At 35.4% G+C, this 18,805-nt stretch overlaps 1 protein-coding gene and 1 long non-coding RNA gene across 5 annotated transcripts in view; one reads left to right on the forward strand and one right to left on the reverse strand.

The window, feature by feature from the left end:
- The window catches only part of LOC141379962 (uncharacterized), a 54,950-nt gene extending 41,826 nt beyond the window's left edge, over positions 1-13,124 (reverse strand). For 2 of the 4 annotated variants that reach the window (XR_012397089.1, XR_012397088.1), the window contains exon 1: positions 12,647-13,124. This is a non-coding gene — a long non-coding RNA (uncharacterized lncRNA). Of the gene's footprint in view, positions 1-12,407 lie in introns of all 4 variants that reach the window. The other 2 variants (XR_012397091.1, XR_012397092.1) reach the window with 2 other exon arrangements.
- On the forward strand, positions 12,286-18,735 carry hwa (huluwa). Its single transcript, NM_001423776.1, has 3 exons — positions 12,286-13,137; positions 15,234-15,420; positions 18,101-18,735. Exons 1-3 carry the CDS (start codon positions 12,607-12,609, stop codon positions 18,265-18,267), a joined length of 885 nt encoding a protein of 294 aa, NP_001410705.1. The 5' UTR covers positions 12,286-12,606; the 3' UTR covers positions 18,268-18,735.
- Positions 18,736-18,805: the final 70 nt, after the last annotated feature.

Here is an 18,805-nt window from a genome sequence, read left to right on the forward strand (position 1 = left end):
ATTGAAATACAGTAGTGTAGTAGGCCCAGTAAAGCAGCTACAGCTCTGCACAGTTCAAAAATGTGGCAGAATAAATCCTACTATTGAGAATATTTATTATTGTCAGTCACTTTAAACATTATAAATAGTCTGAACAATAACACTGTACTGTGCTTATTTGTAAAAACAAACAAACAGACAAACAAACAAACAAAAACAACTCAACATTTAAATTGAAATGCTCTTTTTAAAGTTAAAAATAGTAGGTTACTGTTCTTAAAAAAAAAAGAAAAAAAATCCTGTACTTAAATAAAAATTAAATAAATGTAAAAAGTATTGCCATATAGTAGCAGACTCATCAACACCAGGAAATGTTGCCTGGAATTCAGAAATATAGGCTATATTTCATCATATATTCGTATATAAATAATTTTTTATAAATTTTGAAATATATGTAGCATGTACACATGACAAATTAGATTCCTCAGCGTACCACTAGAAGGAAGCCCGCGTAACACTAGTGGGACACGTACCACAGTTTGAGAACCACTGTTGTATACTATCAATATGCTTTCAAGAGTTCACACTTAGATATTGCTTGACAACTGTTAGCAGGTTTGGCATGCTATCCCGGGAGAGAACCCTGAGCTGGGAAATAGTTGAGCCCAGGGCTCCCGCCAGGTCCATAGAGCATGTGAGGGGAGTACGAGATCAGGTGGTTCTCGAGAACTCCCCTATAGTAAAGGAGGAAAGGAGGAGAAAGGGATGGATGGGGGGTTTCTTCGGAAAACGAAGATAAGGGAGTAAATCTAGCTATGCTACTTATAGTGAGTTAGGATAGATCTGATTGGCTAACTAATGAATGTAGATGGGTGGCCAGCTGCAGTCAATCATATCACGTGCTCCTCTCGAAATTAGTTTGTAAAACTTCACTTAATTTTACTCCGAACAACTTGTTACTACCTTCCTCAGTGACCTCTTCTGGGCCTCATAAGCATTTCCATACCAACATTTCACACAAAACGTCGCAATATTATCGATAAAAGCACATGACCAACATGTTGTCAACATTAAAAGACAACAGTTTCTTTAAATACATTCTCTGTTGAAACTTTTTCGCTTATACAGTCAGTCCATAAAAAACCTTAAGTTTATTGTCCAACAACACACCCAAATATTTATAATTTGTTACTAACTGAATTTGCTCCCCATTATTTAATGTGGGATTAGTTTTGCTTTGTGAGCTCTCTCTTTATAATCAATAACCATTTCCTTAGTTTTAGGAATATTTAGGAGGAGGTTTGAATCATCACATTGGTCTAAAAAGAAGTCAAGAAGTATCATCTGCATACTGTACAATCATTTACAGCCGCCAAATGCAGGTAGATTTCAGCTGTTAGACGGGTTAGACGACACATTAGCCACTTTGACTGGTTGAAAATCATTCTTAAATCGCCAGTGCTGCTTTGTCACTAAAGATTAGAATTTTAGTTTAAGACCGTTTATCAATATGTGTGCAAATGTGATCTTGGAATCGAGAAGCAGCACAACTGCTTCGTGCGAGCAAAAGAAAGCAGGTGAATACCGAATGAGAGGATGATCAGGCGCACGGTGATACAGGCGATCCTGGCTCACTGACGTCAGTGTCGCACAACTGCTGATCTGATGTGATGCGCACGAGTGGTTAAAAGCTCCTGTGTCCCGTTTCCTTGCGCAACTGTGCATGAAAACGCAACTGGTGTGATCGGTTCCCTTTAAATAGACTGGAATGTGCTCATGCACGCACAGTGATGCTACATTCAAGAGCTCAAGTTTTTTTGTAAGCAGCAGTGGTTGCTGCTTTCACTTTAACCATTCTTTAAACAGATTATTAATGAGCCTAACGTTAACCCTTGGTGTGTGATCATCCTTTTTATTATTGCACACATAATGTTTTTTCCTGGCTTTTTTTTTTGCTAACATTTTTTTTTTATTTTTTATATGGTTTAATTATCATCCTTTACAATAACATTGCTTTAATAGGACATTAACTCTCCATTTATCTATAGTATAGTAACTTGTTGGCTGGGACCATTAGCCTGGACAGACTATTGTGTATAGTTCTAGATACATAAAATTAAAACCAGAAGTTTACATACATTCTAAAAAAAAAGGAACATAACTACTTTTTTTAAAATGTCTGATGGTAAATCATACTAAACGTTTCTTATTTTATGTCTGTTAGGATTACCTAAATGATTTACATTTGCTAAATGCCAGAATAATGAAAGATTTTTTTGAGATTTTTAAAATTAATTTCTAGACAGTCAAAAGTTTACATAAATTTTCTTGATATTATTTTAGCTTTGCTTTTAAACTGTATAACTTTGGTCAAACGTTCTCACAATAGTTTTTGACCCATTCCTCCTGACAGAATTGGTGTAACTGAGTCAGATTTGTAGGCTCACACAAGCTTTTCAACTCTGCCCGCAAATTTTCTAGAGGATTGAGATCAGGGCTTTGTGATAGCCACTCCAAAACATTCACTCTGTTGTCCTTAAAGCACACTTTAACTAATTTTGCAGTATGCTTAGAGCCATGGTCTATTTGTAAGACCCATGTTTCCTGGCTGATGTCCTGAGATGTTGCTTCAGTATTTCTACATAATGTTCTTTCCTCATGATGCCATCTATGTTGTGAAGTGGACCAGTCCCTCCTGCAGCAAAACAGCCCCACAACATGTTGCTGCCTCCCCATACTTCACAGTTGGGATGGTGTTGCTAGCCTTGTAAGCTTTCTCCTTTGTCCTCCAAATGTCACACTGCTCATTATGGCCAAACAGTTTAATCTTAGTTCCATCAGACCACAGGACATGTCTCCAAAAATTACTCTTTTTCCCAGTTTAATTTAGCAAATTGTAATTTGTTTTTGTTGATGCTGTCTTGTTGATTTTCCCATGTTGTCACACAGAGAAGCAGTGTGTTTGAGGTTTTCCTTAAATACTATTCTACAGTTGTGCCTCCAATTAACTCAAATGTTGTCAATTAGCCAATCAGAAACTTCCAAAACATTGACACCATCATCAGAGCTTTTCAGAGGCAGAATATTCTAATAATATGTAAACTTGACTTTCAGGAAAGTTTTAACAATTTCTCCAAAAATATCTCTCTCATTATTCTGCTATTAAGCATAACAGAAACCAATTTGATAATTATAACTTACCTAAAAGAGAAAAAGTTTAGTCACATTAACATCTGGTTTTGTGCCTTTTTATAGTGTATTTAAACTTCTGGTTTCAACTTTACATGAGAATTATTTTTTTTTAATGTTTTTTAATTGTTTTTAAAAACATTTTAGTTAAATAAAAAGTTATATTTTGCTTGTTTTGATCCATTATTTAAAGTTTGTGGCAAGGAAATAATTAGTTTAGTGTGGCCAAAGGAAAAAATGGTAGATCCCTAGTGTTGAGGCCTGAAAAGTGAAATAAAACTAATTGCAATGCGACACTATGAAACCACAACCCATTTGCCCATGCCTATTGATCAAGGTTACAACATACAAAAAAGTTAAATGACTGAGGAGGCATATGGACATTACACATAATTTAAATCAAGTAACTTTAGCATGCCAAAGTCAGATTTATGCAAATAAAATATATCCTAACAACAAAATTGTGGCTGGCGAAAATGGCAAGTGGCTAGTAACTGGAGTGGCTAGTAACTGGAAATCTACTGGCCACGGTGGCTGGTGATCAAAAAAGTTAATGTCAAGCCCTGTTTATTAAAAATACTTTAGAATGAGCAAGAATGGGAGTGGTCATCTAAAAGTATTTACCTCTGTTTAATAATCAAGACTGACAAGAGTGTGACCGTGAGGGACGCCATCGGCCAGGGCGATTCCTCTGAGCGACATGAGCACCCGAATGAACAAATCATAGTTACGAGTGAAGACAAAAGGTTCAAACATTCATCTAAATTATATATTGATTTAATCTTCTTAATGTTTTAAGATTGGAGTCAGATAAAGCGAGAGACAAATATATTAATATTCGCAACCACCTTATATTCAAAATGGTCAGATACGAGTTAAATTTTAAGTAAATAAACATTGTGCACTGGAAAGAACGAACAGGCATTGAACCCTCATCCACCAGTGAACACTTTTATTGGGCCAACTAGGTGGTCCTTACAGTGGACCTTATTTCTATTTTAAAATGAACTCATACAAGAATTTGTATATGAAATAAATAACGAAGATTAAACACAACCCTGGGGAGCTGGGATCTGAAATAAAACCTCCCATTTTAACTTGCTGGATTGAAAATTGGTCACCAAGAAAATCATTTTATTGTCTAATTACCTTCTCCTTGTGTATAAAATTGCTGTTTTTTGATGTAAAAGTGGGCAATTCTTGACATTTCAGAACACCCACAGCAATTGTGCATTCGTGCTTCTTAAGTGGTATATTCTCTGTGGATTTATTACTCATGTGTAAACCGCTTTTATATTAATGTGCCTGCAAAATGAATGGATGTAATTGTAAGCACTTAAGAGAGCATCTAAAGGGCCTCAAGACTACAGAAATCAAGGTTTCCTTCCCATTTTAAATATTGATGTAATGGCTTCAAAGACCAAGCATGTTCTGTGTTTGTGATTGCATTAATTTACATAAAGCAGAGGCAAACAGAAGACAACACAAGCTTAACAACTGGGCTATACTGCCATCTGACGGCCACAGGAATCAACAACATGGTGAGACCGAAACAAATATTTTCTGAATGTGAGATCTAACAATTAGCCTATGTTACAAGTATGAACTAATATTTTAGCTTTAGCTTTTTACATTTTCAGGTTTCTTTTTTGGCACATTCGAGATATCTATCTATGTGAAAGAAATAATTGTAGTATAAAATTAGATTAGATTCAACTTAATTGTCATTACACATGAACAAGGCAACAGAATGCAGTTTAGGTCTAACCAGGAGTGCAATACATTGTTCATACACATTTTTACTACTAAAATTCCATGACTTTTCCAGGACTTTCAAGTAAATTTTCATGACCTAATGTTTCAGGTATGTCTACGTATATACATCGTAAATAATAAGAAAACCAATGCATGTTCAAATTTATTACAGCATATCATAAAACAATCTCTTTAGTTTGTATTTATTTTATAAATCTATTGAAAGTAAAAATTCATTTCAATAATGCTTACACATCGGCTCAGTTGGCGTTTCTGTGTGGAGTTTGCATGTTCTCCCTGCGTTCGCTAAATTGTCCGTTGTGTGTGTGTCTGTGTGTGTGTGAATGTGTGTGTGTGGATTCTGTTTCCCACAGATGGGTTGCAGCTGGAAGGGCATCCGCTGCATAAAAACTTGCTGGATAAGTTGGCGGTTCATTCCACTGTGGCAACCCCGGATTAATAAAGGACTAAGCCGACAAGAATATGAATGAATGAATGCGTACACATGGCGATTCATCCCTGACGGCATCTCTGAAATTAAGACTAAGCCAAAGGAAAATGAATGAATGAATGAATGAATGAATGAATGAATGAATGAATGAATGCTTACACAGCATCCACAATGTGAGACCATGCTTTTGGTCAAAGGCAGAAAATAAGTAAAGAGAACTAACCTATATACAAGTTTACAGATATTAGTTAAACTAATGTCCACAATCTTTCCAAAACTTTGTGGGCCTTTCTGTGTTGCCAAAACCTTTTCAGGCCTGAAAAATGGCATGTCAAAATTCCATGACTTTTCTAGGTTTTCCATGACCGTATGAACCCTGGCAATAGCAGCAAGTGCAGGACATACTGTAAGTTTTAAAGTGCAATAATAGAAAAACTATGGTGATATTTACAGATGGATGTACCATCAACATTATACACTGGTTGTATTATAAACAGAGATTTACAATAGATGAATATATGTACAGGTTGCTATTAATAATCAGAAGAATGCAAATAGATATGAACATAATTACAAATGTATATGTACATATACATTGCAATCTAGTGCAATGAATATGTGCAATTTTAATTGTGCAAATATTAAATAATAAATACGTTGAAATCTATACTTAATAAAAATGTAACTTAATAAAGTTTAAATTTACTTAATTTACACTTAATTTACACTCAATAAAATACCTTAATATTTAAACTTTAATGTCTTATACTGTCATCAAATGATATTTCCTCAATCACTCTCTGAATTTTCCTATTGATTTTATTTAAATCATTGTTTTATCCTGATCTATTGTCAGCATTTAAAGTGGATCAGAACATTTATTTAAAGTTTTCTTAAAACTTGTGATTAATATCCAGTGTGCAAATTACACTTTGATGATCGGGGTACATTGATGATATTTTATTAATCTAATTTATTAATAAAATGTATATGTTTTCAGTGTTTTGAAGGATATTTACTGACTATTTTATAGGTTACTGTAGGTCAAACTATACAAATTATGTAGAATTTTCCTTTTCTTAGGCTATATGCAGATATAATACCTATTTTACAAGAAACATGTTTAGTGAATACTTAAGATGTCTATCGGTGCTCTAGAACTGCCAGTTTCAGATGATACTTTTCCTAGCATTGATTCATTGGCACGATTATGCATTCACAATGGTATAAACCGTTATGGGAGGGTCAATTGTTTATATATATTATACATTTTTGATTATTAATATTTAAGATATTGATCAGAGGTCAGAGAAAGCGATTTCTTAATATTAAAGGACGGACCACCCCCCAACCCCATATATCTTGTTTTGACATTCTTCAGGGGGGATCAAGTGTTAATTTGGGGTGTCAATTCCCCCAAACCACCCGTCCCTACTGAAAAAACTGCTTAAACCACACTGTAAAAAATTTCCAGGTTTTCACAACAAGTTACTATAATTTTCACAGTAAATTACATTAGTATCCCTTCACATTATTTAATTGAAAAATTCACAGTAATATGTTGTATTCATAATTTTATTGTGAAATTACGTCAGGTAGCATGATTACAGCAAATTACTGTGAAAAGGGCTATATCTTCTGCACGTTAGTTATAGAAATTCAAACCTTTTTTAATTCAACGTAGAAATTAATACAAATGAACTTTTAACAGATAATAACAGAATGTTATAGCCCCCAAAACGATTTGGTTACCAACATCTTTTTGGTTGTACTGCACCTTTATTTAATTTTATACAGTTAACATAGAATAGGAAATAATATTTATTGAACATAACTGTGTGCTTAGCCAAAACATAATAAACTGGAATAAAAAGTAATTAATGAAACCAAAGACTGTTAAACAGCCAACAATTATTTTTAATGTCAGGGTAAATGTCTGCTTTAGACGGTTATGGGTATTGGGCACCTGTCATCGCCTGGAGGTCACTAATCTTTAATTTAGAATTAAATATATATATATATATATATATATATATATATATATATATATATATATATATATATATATATATATATATATATATATATATATATATATATATATATATATATATATATATAATTTTTTTAATCTATATAAATAAACCACAGATTAGAGTTTTAACCAACTACATTCTAGCATGAAAAACAGTTAAAACTTCATTTTCGGACGCATATAGAGCCATCGAAGACGGGGCAATTGTCCCAATGTCTAGCCTGAAGACAGGCGCCTCTCGGAGGATACATGAGTAATGAGCGCCGTTACCGCCTGGAGGTCATAGATCTCCGCTACCGGCAAAACACACTTAAAATTACACACAATCTTTACTAACAATCCACAGATTTGAGTTTTGAAGAACTACATTTTCGCATGAAAAAGTGTTAAAACTTTATTTCATTACATATTACAAGCAATATAATATTATGTGCCTTCTCATCCACCATTACAGCTTGATGCAGCTTGGTGCAAAATGAATCCTGGGATTCATAATAATTCTCAATACACTCCAAACGAACTTTATTCTTATTGTTAAAATCAGAGATGTGTAATATTTTGAATGGCGAAGAAAATAATTAACTTTATATTTCAATCAATATATTACTTTTGCACTGCTTCGGTTCAGGACTCGTGTGACATTGAATCAGATTCAGATATTTTATCAGACGTGTTCATGAGCTCATAGTCATCAACAAGCAATTCGTGTACAAGCAGTACACGAACCAAGCAATATGATGAAATATTAATGAATTATATGTTTGCGTCTTACAATATTATACAAAACGGAATCGTTTTCAGGCGAATTCGACTCTTTACTGTTCACTTAAAGGAGCCGAATTCGACTCTTTACTGTTCACTTAAAGGAGCCGATTCATTTAACAGAACTGACTCGACTCGACCGCAAACAAGCGCCATCACCTCAGACAACGCATGCGTCGTCTCTTCACCCAACGGATTCATCCTCGGTAAGTGTTAAAATATGACTTTTGTCCGTTAAATGATTGTTGTATGTGTATTTCTGTATAGTGCATGTCATTTAACAGGAATTTACCGAGTACTTCAGTTGTACTCGCACGTACAGGGTTTAAGCGCGCCATTTTTTAAAACAAGAAATTAACGACGCCAGATGGTGATTGTAGTGTTTTCTGAGGTATTAGCATAACGTTAACGTTAGTTCCTGAAAAAAGAAAGGGAATTTTCTTTAATTAACTTCTTGTTAACTGCATTTTCTGTTTCAGTACAAGACTGAAGTAAAGGCGAAATGACTAAAGTTAAGGTAAGCTCTGACCTTCACTTAAGTTAACGTTACGGTTAGTCACCATCATGTACGTTAATTTTGTTCACTGTAACGTTAACGTTAAGTTAGTTAAATAAACTAAACTCATTATGAAACAAGTCTTAACTGTTAAATGAGGCTTATAATGCAATTCAGTTGTATTCTTTTAAACTAACACTAACACAGTACATATTGTATATTTCTCACTGGTGTTAATGCAGTGCTAACATTTACTAATGAGTATTAATTGTATATTGTCACTAAGTTAACTGTAGATTTTATTTTTTGGTGTTCAGGTGTACCTGATAATAGCTGAAGTGTGAGGTGAGTGTAAATTCTGAGCACACAAATATAACCTAAATTCATTATCACAATCTATATATATATATATATATATATATATATAGAGAGAGAGAGAGAGAGAGAGAGAGAGAGAGAGTATGTGTGTGTATGTGTGTGCGTGTGTTAGGTTGAGTCTTATTCTACTCTTATTACATTCATATTTTTTGCAGCCACAGCCATTGATGTTGAAACACTGATGCCAATCACCCCTCGCTTGATTATTAAAGGTAATGTTGATGCCTTCCTCATTTTTATTAGATTTTTAAATGTCAGGTTTTTCACAGATTTGTTGTGAGCAGTTTCTTGTACAAACTCTTTTTCTTCTTCCAGAAGTTCCACCAGTACCTCCAGTAGTAGTAAATATTAGACAAAGATTTTTTTAAACTATAGTTTTTATTTTTATTAGCAATTTTACTGGGCATGTGTGTTTGCTTGGTTTTTAATAGGCAGAGCATGGAATGTCAACTTTGTTTCTACAAACAAATTTAATTATTCACAAACACCTCTAATTTAGTCCTTCTTTCCCCCTTTTAGTCTTATTCCTTGGACTCAGAGTGTCGAGTGGGACCATGGGACCTCACCTGGATTTCACAACTGACTTTGGATCTGTTCTGAAACTGAAGTATGCTGAAGATGCCTTTTGCACTCTGGAATTTAAGGTAATGTCAACAATAAATATTGTAACTGAGGGCTTGTTTGGGGGGGGGTTAAACAAGGAATGTTTAGGAGCACAAGTCATGACTCCCCTTGTCCCCTTGTTATAAAGGGCCGTGTTGCAGACACAATTTGTTTGTCTGTGCTGGAGACCAGAGGGGAAGCTGTCTTTAAAAGGATGGGGCTCTTATACCATATGTGAAGTTACCTATTCAGGTGAGTGGATTACATGCAAGTCATTGCAAATGCATAAATAGTGGGAAATTTTTACTGGGCAGCACAAATTAAGTGAAACTCAAAAAACGTTGAAAAATATTTGGAATATTTGCAAAAAACTTGATTGAAATGAATACAACACAAGTGCTGTATCACTTCAATCAAGTTTTTTTTGCAAAATTTTCCTAATATTTAAATCATGAAAAATTAGCTTGATGCAAGAAACATCCTGCTAGTATTCAAGTGCAAGTACTGTGATGCATGTGTTAACTTTGCAGTAAGTGTGAACCCAGCATTAGATTATAGTCTGTAAACAGAAGGTGTAAATCAGATCAACTGTTTTAAAATGCTCTGCCTAGGTCATTAAAACCACTATTTGTTGTTGGACTGTTCTTGATTGTGTGTTTGTGATGGAAATGTTTTTCAGATGTTTTTGTTTAAATGATTGCAGTTTGACTGAGCTACAGTATTGTCAGCATGTTCAAACTGAGCTAACAGTAATTTTGCTCTGTAGTGCAGCAGTAGTGTCCCAGTAGTGTTGTATGAAGCTAACTGTTTGTCTGCCCTTTTGCTTATAGGTGCTTTTTGGGCACCAGTTTGGAGATGGAAGACAGACGAAGTCAAAGAAGCAGAGAAGACACATCAACCAGCAAGTGTGTAAAATTATCAGGAAAATAATTGACCTTAATAATAGACGACTGCCTAATTTAGCAAGAAGTTTTGTCTCTCTCTCTCTCTCTCTCTCTCTCTCTCTCTCTCTCTCATGTGTGTGTGTATATATATATATATATATATATATATATATATATATATATATATATATATATATATATAATGAGAGAGAGAGAGCGCACTCTGAAGCACTGCTTTTTATATGTATGCTACATAAGATGTCAGATTTTTTTATAAATATGTTCTTATAGTATTTTTTGAGGCTTCACCTTTTGAAAGTTTTCTGAAATGTTTACACAGATGTCATTAAGCTGTTAAATAAATCTGTAAAATGTATGTGTGTTTGTTTTTATTTTGATTTTAGAGTCTTCTCAGATCACCCAAAAATGAAGATTCTGTCGTCATTTACGCATCCTCAGGTTGTTTGAACACAAAGAGGAATATTTGATATTTTTATTCCTGTGTTTAACAAAAAAAATTATAATTTTTAACAGAGCTGGAACAACCTGAGGGTGAGTAAATCAAGATAGAATTTTCATTTTTGTGTGACCTAAAATTGCTTTGAGATTTTACTGCACCAAACTGTTAAATTACAGTAATCCGGGATATAACTGTAACTTTAAAGTTAAATCAGGTATTTAAACTGCAACCTACTGCTAAATCACAGTAATCGTTTTGCAAATTCACAGTAAAATATAGTTAATTATACAATATAATACTGTGAAATTACAGTAACGGACTTTATTATCTGCTGTAAAGTTACAATATATGGTTGTAATTTCACAATAATTTAATGTGACAAAACCACAGTAAATTACTGTGAACTACCTCACAATAATTTACTGTGAATTTACATACAGTAATTTACTGTGAAAGTAATGCAATTATTAGCCAGTAATTTACTGTGAATTTAAGGTCAAATTTTTTACAGTGCAGGCTAAGCTGGTTGGCTGACTTTAGCTGGTTGACCAGGCTGGTTTTAGAGGGGTTTTGGCCACTCCACTTAGCTGGTCAGGCTGGAAAACGACCAGCTAAAACCAGCTTGACTAGCCTGGTTTAAGCTGGACATAGCTGGTTTTAGCTGGACATCTCACAGCCTAATCAGCGAAGACCAGGCTGGAAATGGCTGGAAACCAGCCTTGGAGTGGCCAAAACCCCTCTAAAACCAGTCAACTAGCCTAGGCTGGTTTAAGCTGTTTTTTCAGTAGGGTGTAATTCGCACTTTGGTAACACCCATTCTTGTCGTAATTTAGAAAAATTTTGATCCACTTCAAATGTTGACGCATGTGTGTGTGGAGCAAAAACAGATTTTTAAAAACAGTACCAGTTGCGTGGCTCTCAAAACATCAACAAATATTAGTCACAAATCATGGTTTCTGAATTTTATGACTTACTTTTTTTTAATGTAAATATAATTTAGGGAATTACTATAAGACAGTTTGCGTTTTGAACAGGCTGAAAATGTTTTGTTTACAAACCAAAGTGGCTTCTGGCGACATCCAGTGGTAGCCCACGATATTGGCTAAAAATAAATACAAGTCTGCTACAATACATTCATATTTAACCTTCATTACCTTACATTCACCACTACTTGATATTTCCTCAAAAATTCTCAGAATATCCAATGTAATTATATTTTAATTTCCAGTCAGAAGTCACAACCTTTAGCCAACACAAGTCCTCATAAAAGTAGCGCGACTTTTCTACATAATACTTTTACATATTGATTTTCATTACGATTTTGAGGGCTTGCCAACAAAATAGTCGACTTTACACACCGAAGACACCCTGATAAATGAGGTAAGAACCTAAAATTAAAACTGTTGTAAACTCACGCGGTGAAAAGCCAGGAATCTCTCCACGCTCCTGCCAGAAATTAATTGATGTAAATGGAGCGCAGCTGCGACTCAACTGTCGACTTTGCTCAGTTTTAGTGATTTTATACTTACTATTTTACATAAACTAACATTAATAACCACGGGTGAAAATAAAGCAGACGTCAAAATCATTGTTTTATCTTTGATTTGTGATGAAATGTCGCAGCTGGGATCGGCTGTGCCCTCATCAAACTTACCTGAGGGCCTCCCGGTGTCCAGTTTGGCGCTGCTGATCCTGGTGCTCATCCCATGCGTGCTGCTGCTCCTGCTGCTAAATTGTTTGTTTGTGGGCTACAAACTGTTCCGGATGACCCGGAGAAAGAGAGACCGATACGGGTCCGAGATGTCGCTCATGCACTCTTCATATTCCACCCGCCAGAGGATCACCCGGTTCTCTGACGAGCCTCCGGTTGCTCCGAACAGAAAGACTAATTATGTTTCGGTTTCGGAGCCAATGCTCGCGCCACCCATCACTTCATCCCTGACCTCCTCCGCGGAGAGACGGGCCACCGGGCAGCGCGCCATGTTTCTACGCCCGGACGGGGCCACCTACGCCGGGTCAGAGTCATTGCGCGTGCCGCACTGGAGGACCAGCGCTCCGGTTCTGGTCCAGTCCAGTGATTCGGACATGGAGCGGGTCAACACTGTACCGCCGAACTCACCAGTACTTCGAGTGACTCCAAATGGGGTAGGGTCCTAATATGTCATTAATATTCAGTTTTTATTTGGGGAAAAGTTGGTTTTATATTCGCACATTTGGACTTTTTCCATAGGCTAAAAATATAATTTCAGTGATAGTATTTTTGTAAATTCTAAATAGATAATTTCAGTGATAGTATTTTTTTGTAAATTCTAAATAGAGTGTTCCCATACTTCTTGAAAGTAGGCCCACATTTTAGACACAATTATTCAATGCCTGGAAAGTACTTAAAAAACAAACATAAGTCCTTGAAAGTGTTTGAGTTAAATTTTCAAAACAAAAACTGTTCATGGTGTTATTTCTATAATTGGTGCTTTACTATTGAAAAAAATGTTGATTTAACAAATTACATTTAAATATTGAACAATAATAATGCACATTTGATAATTATTTCAAAAACCTTAAAATTGTCAACATTTTTGAAAAATATTCAGACATTTTTAATGCAATTCAATCAGGGGCGGACTGGCCATCTGGAAAATGCCAGAAGGGCTGGACCATTTTTTAAATGTGTGCCGGTATACTATTTTTTTTATTTTTATATGTATTGTTTTTGCATGTAGGCAGCTTTTATCTCTTGCAAGATGTGAATATTATGATGATGATGATAGTAATAATAATAATAAATGTTAATCATTGGCCCAATCTGCAATAGCCAGCTGGTTTCGAGAGGGGCCGACCCAATTAGAGGTTAAGCGGACGTAATCAAAATCTGACAAGAATGTCAAACAAACAGTAAGTGCAACACAAGCTAATTGTCAGAGATAGACCGTAAAAAAGTAAAGGCAGTGCCTAAGAGCTCAGAGAAAGCAAAAAATAGCTCTAAAATCAGACGCTGCCTAATGCATAAAATTAACTGAAATAGTTTTGAAACAGTTTTTTCCAAACACTGTGCAGCTCCACAAGTCCCAAACCAAGCAAGCCTGTGGCGAGGAACAAAACTTCACCAATTGACAAAAGTGAAGGGAAAAAAAAACCCTTGAGAGAAACCAGGCTCAGTAGGGCACAGCCATTTCTCGTCTGGCCAAACTTCCTGTGCAGAGATACAGTCTAAAAATGTAAAAAAAACTATTAGTTTTAGATTATTAAATTAAATTATTATTAATCTATTAAATTAGCCCCAAGGCCTCCCGATCTAGACTTTTATCTTTGGGGGTCATCTGAAGGCAACTGTCTATGGTGTGAAGATACAAGATGTGCAGCACCTCAAACTACGGATACTGGAAGCCTGTGCTGGCATTTCTCCTGCTGTGTTGCTATCAGTGTGTGAAGAGTGGGAGAAGAGGCTTGCATTGACAATCCAACACGATGGGCCGCACATTAAACACATTTTATTAGTGGTCAGTAACTTGTGAATAACTTATGAAAGAATAAAGTACATTAAAAACAAGCACACCATTGCTTTTCTTGTGAAATTCCCAATAAGTTTGATGTGTCAAATGACCCTCTTCCTATTGAAAAAAACAAAAATTGGATCCAAGATGGCCGACTTCAAAATGGCCACCATGGTCACCACCCATCTTGAAAAGTTTGCCCCCTCAAATATACTAATGTGCCACAAACAGGACGTTAATATCACCAAAAATTCCCATTTTAGTAAGGTGTATCCATATAAATGGCCCACCCTGTGCATTACATTTAGTTTAAACTTGACTGTTGGGTTTGTCCATTTTATGCAAGGCTGGTTTAATGCAACTCTGTTTAAGAGTGTACATACAAGTTAACTAGGCAAGGCAAGTTTATTTATATAGCACATTTCATAGACAGTGGCAATTCAAAGTCCTTTACATAAACAAGAATAAATACTAATTCCTGTAATTAAATTACTTTTTCATTGAAAATTAAAGGAATTATTATTTTTAGTTGGCTACTTACAATACTTGCCACAAATACTGTAAATATTTGCAACAGTTCTGTTTAAACTAGTCACATAATTCTACTTTTCGGCCAACACAAATGTACATGCATAAGATTTTTAGATTTTGAGTGTGAGATTTGTTCTTGATGAAATGTGGCTTGATTTAGAAGTGTTATCACTCAGGTGTTTCACATTGTAACTTGAAAATCGATCTTACTGGTTCCAGTTCTCAGTGCCGATGACTTCCCTGCGTAGAAGCAGCACCATGGAGCTGGAGAGCACGTCTCTGGATAAGATCCATGTGGAGTGCGAGTCCGCCAGCATCATCCCACAGGAGAACTCCTGTTATGTGGTATCATCCAGCTCCTCGGCTAGAGGGTCTGGACTGGACAGTGACTTTGGAGCCAGTGCAGGTCAGTTTGCTGATTCCTATGAATGAATTAAGACTCCAAAAGTTCAAAGCATTTTCTTAAAAGTACATGCAGTGATTCAACTCCCTGACTAAAGTGCTGAATTTCCATGACTTATAATGGATGGTCTCATAATTTTAAAATGGTTTTGGCTTGAATATGAGTTTCTAGTCACTATATCAACACTGAATAATTTACCACTGCCTCACCCATATTTAATAGCTTGATAGCAGTTTTACAAACGTTACATTTAGCTTTTCTGTCACCTATTGTTTTAACACCCCAAGTTCTCATTTTGAAGCCAAAGCAGACAAAGTGTGTAATATCCTGACACGGCAGCTTTAATTAACAGATAGTCCCTGCATCTGACTCAAGTCATTGCCTGTTGATAAGCATGAAAGAAATGAAATGGAGCTGGAAAATGTCCAAACCATAACACACAAAAAATTCATATTCCATGACTTGGGGAAGAAAATATTTTCAGACTTCCAATATCTGGAAGAGACATTTCTAAATTACACAATACTTCAGAAATTCCAACGATGCCTGCAATTAATTGCTATATCTCTTAACTATTAAGCAGTACATAACGTTTTTAAGATTGGTAAACATTTTAGCACCGAATAATCTAAATATTATGGTATGAGTGTTATAGTTTCCAACCAAATCTAACAATTTTATATTCATTATACACATTGTCACCATGCATATTGATGTTTTTTTCACATAAGAATGGGTGCAGCCATTGAAATCTTATTTGCTCAAGCGTTTTCAGCTGTTATGTTGCAAACTAGTATTTTATTATACTATATTTATCCAGTCATAAACATTTATTCATCAAATAAACAAATATTTTCTGCCGTTTGTTATTTTTAGTCATTTCCCCCAATAGGTAAATGAATTGGGATGTACTCTAAAATCTCTTTGCAGATTAAGTTGGCATGCATAAATACTTGGCAGCCTACAATGAACAGCTTAGCTCAGTGGTTCTCAACCATGTTCCCGAAGGACCACTAACACTGCATGTTTTGGATGTCACCTTTGTTTGTCACACCCATTACAGGTCTTTCAGTCTCTGCTGGTGATCTGAATCAGGAACATTAATATTTTATATCAGCGAATTCAGTAGATTAACTCAATAACATGCCAAAACTCAAAATGTTAGAGACGTCCTTTAAATCAAGATAAATTAACGTTACAGGAGATCAATGTGGAGATCAGCTAACATTAGTTTTGTCTTCTTAATTATTATTCCAGACCCATAAAGAAAATTACATAGCGATCACCTGTAATTTCCCCGTCATGGCTAGGTTAGGCGTGTATCAGCAAACTAATAAAGCCCTCACTTTACAGAATAAGCAGTGTTCTACCAACACTGTAGGTCAGAAAGTATAGTTTACTGCTGAACAACTTATTTTATCATGGTAAAATAACAAAGAAATCGAATAACAACACTTCAAGCTCTTCCTGAAGCTCTGACGGTCTGTTTTAAGAAACTGTCAATCACAATGATACGGCCCATTAAATTACTGGCTGAAATTATACTCAGGGCTCAACAATAAGGATTGCCTGAAGGCTCGGGCCTACCATGAGAGACGCTTGGGACAGTAGACAGGATCATTAATGCCCCAATTGAAACAGTGCTGCCTTGTCAGAAGTTTTATGCCCTGCTACGATTTGTCAATTGTGTGCATTATTAATTTTGAGCTTTTAAGTCTTTAAATGCTACCATATTGCTATTTGGTTTCTCTCATCTGATTTGATGTTTTGAGCATGCCATTTTTTTCCCTGTAACTTGGTAACAACCAGTACATTGAAGTGACGGCAACATCAAGCTATAAGGGTAAAAGAAAATGGGTTTGTAACGTCTTGGAAGCAGACGTTTACATGGGAACATGACGAAAAAAATTAAGTAATGTTTTGCATAATTTGCCGTTAGTTTGGCAAGTCAGCCACATTTGTTAAATTTTTTTTTTAACTGCAACAAAATACCTGCATATTTTCCACACTTACAATTTTGCTCATTTTACATTTATTAACATTTTTAAATATTTAAATTCTAGATTCACAGACATTACTTTTGACACATTATTTAAAATGTGGATAAAAATAGCCATTAATTTCTCTTATTTTGTGGGTGGGGCCAGTGAAAATTTTGCCAGAGCAAGTAAAAATCTTAATCATTGGCCCGATATTAAACCGATACTCTAGACCAAATGAAGACCTGCACCTATATCAGCATAATAACCAGTGACTTCATTGACCAGAACCATCTTTCGGTAATTTTTTTTATTGCAAGTGTGATTCATTTTTGTATTTGGGCTCAATCCTCGTTTATTAAACTGAGGCGGTGGGGTTTATGACTTCTACTGAAGCCAGCGATCTAATAGCTGGGAGCATCATCCAAAAGCAGGCCTGTGGCACACCTCGTTAAGACAAGAGTTCAGAGCTGGTGTTCCTCCATGAACATGGTTGAGAAACACTGGCCTAGCTTGTATATTAAAGTGTTTTTAGTAGTCACTGTTAATGAATGTAATTGTTCTGATAGCATGAGGCTTTATTTCTTCAGTTACATTATATTTTTTGTATTTATATGATCATACTTGACCATTTAAAATATATATTTATAACTGTTTGCTTAAGAGTTTTTCCATTCTTTGTATTCTTCCAATTGTTCATTTAGGTGTTTCTCTCCGTATCCTCTCTATGGATAGTGATGGATTTCCGGGCTCAGCCTGGGCGTCCGCTCTAGAATGGGATTACTACGACCCAAGTTACGTCACCCAGAACCACGTCCCAAAACACAGACCCCAAGCACCCCCTATCACCACCAAACAATACTGGGTCTAGAGCTCATTCTCCATAGAGATCCTGAAGAACTCCAGAACGAGACTCGATTCAGCCTTTCTCACTCTAGAATTCGTTGAGCTGAGTCTGGATTTAATCTTTCTGGCTTCAGTGCACTTATGAAATGTTCACTTGCCGTTTTAACTGCAACACATCACATCTTCACAGTACACACTTCATGTATTAAAGTTCACGATCACAGCTTACTTCTGCAGCAACTCCTAACAGGTTTGTTCTGTTTAATAATTTGCATTACAGAATCACTTCACAGTTGGCCTCATCACTTCAGACCACTTTCACAGTGTTTGTCTCACACTTTACCTCTCACTGTTTGTTATTTATATATGTTTGTCACGTGATTCTCAGCATGGAGTTACTGAGGTGTTTAGAAAAGGCTGTTTGACTCACACTTTTGTATGAAAAAAAGTATTTAGATTGTGCCTGAATTGAATAATAAAGTTTTAAAATAAATGATTGCTTTTTTTATTGTGGTGTAACCAATGTTATATCTAAAGCAAACTGTATGTAAAGAGGACATTTG

The sequence above is a fragment of the Danio rerio genome, chromosome 21, assembly GCF_049306965.1.
Source record: "Danio rerio strain Tuebingen ecotype United States chromosome 21, GRCz12tu, whole genome shotgun sequence".
NCBI lineage: Eukaryota > Metazoa > Chordata > Actinopteri > Cypriniformes > Danionidae > Danio > Danio rerio.

Bases quoted from the DNA above. Each gene is read 5' to 3' on its own strand.
- hwa (NM_001423776.1), top strand. From the start codon at position 12,607: ATGTCGCAGCTGGGATCGGCTGTGCCCTCATCAAACTTACCTGAGGGC. The intron at 13,138-15,233 runs GTAGGGTCCTAA...TACTGGTTCCAG, and splicing joins TTCGAGTGACTCCAAATGGG to TTCTCAGTGCCGATGACTTC. The intron at 15,421-18,100 runs GTCAGTTTGCTG...TTGTTCATTTAG, and splicing joins TGACTTTGGAGCCAGTGCAG to GTGTTTCTCTCCGTATCCTC.